We start from the raw sequence: 5,963 nt of genomic DNA, 5'->3' as shown, positions 1-5,963 counted from the left end.
ATTTGGATCAATTACCTGAGCTGGCATACTGCTCAGCTCACCCAAGTACAGGAGGCATCAGGAAAGCGTGGTCAGCAGCAGCAGTTCACACCGAGGTTAGCTAAAATCTGTTGTCTTACAAGTAACAGCCTCGCAGCGTACCAGTCTTAGCCTGCCTCAACATATTCTCACATGCACATTGACACAGCTTGCAAAAAGCATAGCCAGTTTCAGAGATATTCAAATGCGTATGCCACATCGGCAACATACAAATCAGTGATCTGCCCAGACTGATTTAATTTATGCTTTAGTCTGTGAGAAGCTTACGCGAGACATGAAATGAAGCTAGGGCTTTGCAGACTCCTAATGAGAGTGAGCATGTGTGAGAGAAACAGCTGGCAGACAAATTATAACCACCAAAAAAAAAACCCCAAAAGATGGTTGCCTATTTCTTTCAAAAAGGACTTTTTTGCTGTTTTTATTTTCAAGAAATATGTACACTTGGAGAATAAAGCTGAGGCTTTTTTAGCCCCGTTGATGTCTAAATGGCAATCTCCAAATGCAAATTTCAGTCACGGGACAGCATTTAACCTGTATCAGCAGAGCGCTCTGATCCCTGGATGGGATTAACTGGGATGCCCAGTTAATGGCACTCTAGTCCATTAACTTATATTTACATTCCAGAGGTGGAGGTTGGTTCAGAGGAAGCCTGAGGATGGGAACAAGGCAGGAAGATTTATCGCTTTATCACGTGGAATGGTGCTTAGTCCTTCTGGGAAGTTCGAGTCTCTTTGTAGTTAGCAGCTGGGCCAGTCCATTCATCAGCATCATAAATATGGTCAATGACATCACCAGCACATAGTGGCTAATGCTGCAAGGAGGAGACAGATAAAAGAAGTGAGAGAAAAATGCAAATTTGCAGAGTAAAAAAAAAAACCGACATAAACAACCCTCTGAATATTTTTTTTCTTTTTAACTAGGCCTAGTATGCCATTTTATATACGCTACTCCTGGAAGACAACTATTATAGCAGCACTACCGTGTAAAAACCAAAGTCTGTGACAAAATAAAATGGTGGGGACAATAGAAAACACAACTGAGCATATACCAAGTGAATAAGAGGTACTGGGTGTATTTTTCATTCAAGTGGGTAATTGAATGTATGTGACTGAAACCATTGTAAAATTTCCGTTTGCTGTGAACTGATAATGGAGAATCTAGGGAGAACTTGCCATCAGGTAGACATTCCTCGGTAGTAAGACAACTCAGATATTTATGTCAGCTGAAGTGCAATTTTCTAGAGAAAACACTATTTCAGTGATGAACAGCTTTAAGAAAAAAAAACAAACTACTTTTTCACTCAACATTTCTAAAAATTGTGGAATTTTTTTTTTTTCCTGGGACTACTGAAGATACTGGTGTTCTGACATGAGAGGTACCCATACCTCCTGATGCACCCACCTCCACTATTTCAAAGCAGATGGCTTTTTAGGATGAGTAGGGTAACTTCAGACTTGAAGAAGTCCGAGTTTAGTAACAAAAAAGGATTGCAAGGAGCACTTGCCGGTTTAATGACCTGGAATTTCTGCCAGAGGACTCATTCAGTTTGAGAGTTTAGCCACAGAAGAGCAGTAAAGCTCATAATGCCAATGCTATCAACCCTCACGACCCCAAGACTATGACAACCCTGGCGCTAGCCTAGCGCAATTTAGCTCTGTGAAGTGGAGAAGCACCAGCTCTTAAAGCTGGGCTGCTAACCAGTGTGAGAGAATAAAAGTAATACAAAAAGTTCACTAATGAGTGGGAGCTCTTCCACAGCCAGGATACCAGCAACCAAAGGAGATGGGGGTCTGACCAAAGTGGATGGAGAACACTGAAAGGGACTTGGACTCATGCTACAAGATTTTTCTGTTTCTGTTGAGTCTGACTAAACCTTCTCACAAATACCTTGCTCAGAATACATAGTTTTAAGAAACCAGTTGCAAAAAAATCCACCAGGACAAATGGGGTCAGACTTCAACAAGCATAATTCACCCCAACAGCCTGCAGCTTGCATCTCTGTAAACTCCCACTTGTACGCAGTGCAACTGAAAATATTCACTAATGTGAACAACTCAAGGTTTAAAATCTCAGACAGGAACCATCTTCCCTACATGCCTTTCCTATAAGCATCTCCCCCTCCAGCTTTAGCTAAGCAGAACAGCACACCTACCAGAGCCATACTGCTGCTCTGTTTCTGTGGGGAACGTGTAAGATGACACAGAGAGCATGAAGTCAGACACAAAGCATACTTTCACCTGGTCACTGCACTTCAGACTTCGTAGTTCACAGCACATTTACAATAACAAAGATAACACAGCTCCCTCAAGAGCTGCCCTTGGAAGTCCACCTGGGTGTGTTACAGGCTCAGCTTCAGTTCTCCATGGGAAAGGACATGTTGCCAACTGAAAGTCAAACCCTCCTTGCAGTTATCTTCATGGCGTAATGTGCCCTTGGGGACTGTACAAGCACCACAGGTACAGAAGTTTGCGTCGCTCTTAAGGGAACAGCCACCCTGGTAAATAGCTGGATGGCTTAACATCTCGTGCATTACTGGTAACACGTCAGCTTTCCTTCTCACCTGGCATCAGAGTTGCAGTTTTTCATGTAAGTAGCAACACCACTTCCCTTCTACTTTCAGAGAAAGCTTGAATGAGAAATCTGAAAATCAGAAGCCAAATGAAGACCCTGCCTTTATTCCTACAGACACCCTGAGAGAGTCACCAGAGGATTGGTGACTTGCTGCCATCAGCATGGTCTTTACACAGGCATCTGAGTTCCTGTCCGCCCTAAAAGGAGCTTTTCCAGATGTGGGTGCTAATCAATTATTTTGAGGGGCACAGAGAGGGGCTTTCTCAAAGGAAAAAACTCTCCACAAACTCTGCTTAGCTACCTGTCAGTTGAGGGACTGGGTCCTCCATGCTTTCGTAAATAAGAGAGTGCTACACACACTTCTCCCTTGCTATACTGCAAAAGGCTGAATAGTTATGCTCCTTTATTAAAATATCAGATGATCAGAGTAAAGAAATAAGTACGTATATTATGCCATAGAGCACAATTAAAAACAGTTTCAGTCTACTTGTCCCATAATTACAAACAGCCAGCATCTCTGGGGCTATCAACAACTGGTACTGCAGTGCCTGCAGGCAGCTCTGCTTGGTAAATTAGCTCTCAGGCTAGGGTAATGCTGTAATTAAACAAACAAACAAAGCAAGACTCTTACAGGTATATGCCACAACAGCAGTGGCAAAATCTTGATCCCTATACAACCCAGAACTGCGCCCTTGGCGATCTGTAGTTACAGTGAAGCAGGTAATTCTCAAAACAAGCTTCCTCCATCAGAAGTCAAACCTGAGCTAATAAGAAAAAGAAGCAAGATTCTAGGCTCCAGGCAAGTTAGATCCATGTGGAGGAAGAAGAGACATTAAAGAGGTACAAGAGAATAGCATAGTGGGGCACAGTGGGGCAATGCTTATAAAGGATGAGATGGGCAGGGAGAGGTAATGGTAGAGAAGAGGCAGCTGGTGTAGGGGATCACGGATGATCTAAGCTAAGGCAGCACTATTCAATGGAAAGGTAAGTGCCCTACGTATGGATCAAGGTCAACAGGCAAAGCTGGTCCTAGGAAAATTTTTGTATCAGGGAGCAAGACACCTGTTTCGGTGGCAAGGAAGCAAGAGGAGAACATATGAGGTGCTACCATCTCCTGGCTTTGTTTGTGACAGTGTACATGGGTGAGAAGTACTAATCAAAGACAAGAAGAATCAAAGTTCAGTAAAAAATGAGTGGGGGTGGGGGGAATCAATCTTGCTCCAAAACATGGCTTTCTCCCAAGACAGGCTAATTCCTAAGATGGCAGACCTGATTAGAAGCTGGGAAGACAGGAAGATGTTACAGGAAGATTAGAAGCTGGGAAGAAAGGAAGTTACCATAGAAATTAAAAAAACTAGAAACAAAACAAGTAAAACAGAAACAACTCGTGCAAGGACTTGGAAGAACACTCTCCAGAAGAGTCCGAGGACCTTATTTCTACATGATACGCTACTTTGAACTGTGGGGTTGTTCCCAAGCACACACCGAGACCCCAGATTTAGATTCTGAATTTTAAGTCTACTGCATTTCCAGCTGGGTTCCCACACTCGCTCTCCTCTGTTTCACACAAAACAAATCACAACACACATCACTCCTAGCTCCTGTTTTAGAAATTGTTGGTAAACGCTGTTTTCCTCCTAGTTACAAGACCTTTGTTTTAATAGTCAGACCTAGAAGCCCCAGCATCCTGAACCTGAAACAGATTCTGTTATCCTAAAACCTAAAAAACAGTCTCCTGTGCTTTATCTGTGTCCCCTGAACTTTGAAACTGCAGAACAGTTAAGACCGTATCTTTCTCTTTATCTTCCAGCAACTGTTATAAAAAGAGGGAGGGAGTAGTACAGGATCTGTCTCTATAAAACTATATAATACTGTCATATAAAGAAGCTTTAGGGTTTATCTTGACTATCTGAATATACAGCTATTTACAAATTGCATATACTGTATAGATATAGTAGGCTTTAAAGGCTATATCTACCTATAGAGATAGATAAACATACCTTTTAAGCCATAAAGAAATTATTTTAGTGATAAAGAAGCCGAAAAGCTAGCTATTCTATTTGTCTGTTATTCGAAAATAAAAGAATCTGTCAGAACAAACTTCTCATGATCACGTACTACACACTGATACATCAAAAATACTAGAAAAACTGCGTTATTATTTTTATGAAATGTAATGGTGTGTTCTTCTAGGGCATATGATGCAATTTAGGATGACCTCAACATACATAGGTAGACAGTAAGGTTAGCAGACCTCAGAAGCTTGTGTAAGCCACTGCTATGAATTCTGCATTCACTGCAAGATTATTATGCCATTAATATATCAAAACAATGAAAAGCACTCTCTGAAAAACAAGTTCACATTGATTTTGGCACGACCATTAAGCAAAGGGGCTTGAAAACTTTCTAAGAAGCCATAAATATTTATGGTAACTGATAATTTACTGAGAGGAGGGAATCAATGGTGCGTGGATAATTTGCTGAATGTGGTAATACAGGACCGTATGTTGGATCTGTTGTTGCTCAGCATTTCATTACAATCTGGAAGAGTGGGAAAAGTAGAAATCTCTTTACATTCAAAGACAATACTTAAGTGGCATGGTGAATTCAACCGGGAGAATAAAGACATCACATTGTTAAGGCAGATATGAGGCATGGTAAAATGACATGTAATGGGGTTAAGGCATGGTAGAATAAGATGTAAAAGCCAGGAGTTAGGGGTGAAATTAGAAAAAGGAAATATGTCAGTTCAGTAAAGAAACCCTACTTCCAAACAATGAGAGAGATCCACTAGGGAAGAAAACATCACCATAAAAACAAGCAGTGAAGGTGGTCTTTTTATCGCAAGGGATTTAAAACCAGCTCTTACACATGAAACTCCTGAGCACCGGTACTGAAAAACCCAAGTATTGCCTAATAAGGGTTTCCTGCTGAACTTGCACATTCTTAGTAAGAGAGAGGACATACAAAAGTTTTGAAGTGTGGTAATTAGAAAATCCATAGAAAGCTATCACCACAAAAAAGAATAAGTACAGAAATATACAACAGAAGCTTTGCAAATGTGGCACTGTCCTGGTTTCGGCAGGGATAGAGTTAATTTTCTTCCTAGTAGCTGGTACAGTGCTGTGTTTTGGATTTAGGAGGAGAACAATGCTGATAACACACCCATGTTTTAGTTGTTGCTAGGTAGTGCTTACACTAGCCAAGGACTTTTCAGCTTCCCATGCTCTACCGACTGAGAAGGCTGGAGGTGCACAAGAAGCTGGGAGGGGGCACAGCCAAACTGGCCAAAGGGACATTCCATACCATGTGACGTCATGCTCAGTACATAAACTGGGGAAAGCTGGCCGGGG

The 5,963-nt window shown here is 41.6% G+C and overlaps 1 protein-coding gene across 1 annotated transcript in view; it reads right to left on the bottom strand.

The window, feature by feature from the left end:
- Positions 1–460: 460 nt before the first annotated feature.
- The window catches only part of PIGN (phosphatidylinositol glycan anchor biosynthesis class N), a 96,189-nt gene continuing 90,686 nt past the window's right edge, over positions 461–5,963 (bottom strand). Inside the window, exon 28 of the mRNA XM_009279210.2 lies at positions 461–850. Coding sequence (XP_009277485.1) covers positions 727–850 — 124 coding nt within the window. The 3' untranslated portion in view covers positions 461–726. The remainder of the gene's footprint in view (positions 851–5,963) is intronic.

This window comes from Aptenodytes forsteri, unplaced genomic scaffold, assembly GCF_000699145.1.
Source record: "Aptenodytes forsteri isolate BGI_AS27 unplaced genomic scaffold, ASM69914v1 Scaffold81, whole genome shotgun sequence".
Lineage (NCBI taxonomy): Eukaryota > Metazoa > Chordata > Aves > Sphenisciformes > Spheniscidae > Aptenodytes > Aptenodytes forsteri.
Note: the sequence above shows the minus strand (reverse complement) of the source record. Positions and strands in the feature narration are given on the sequence as shown.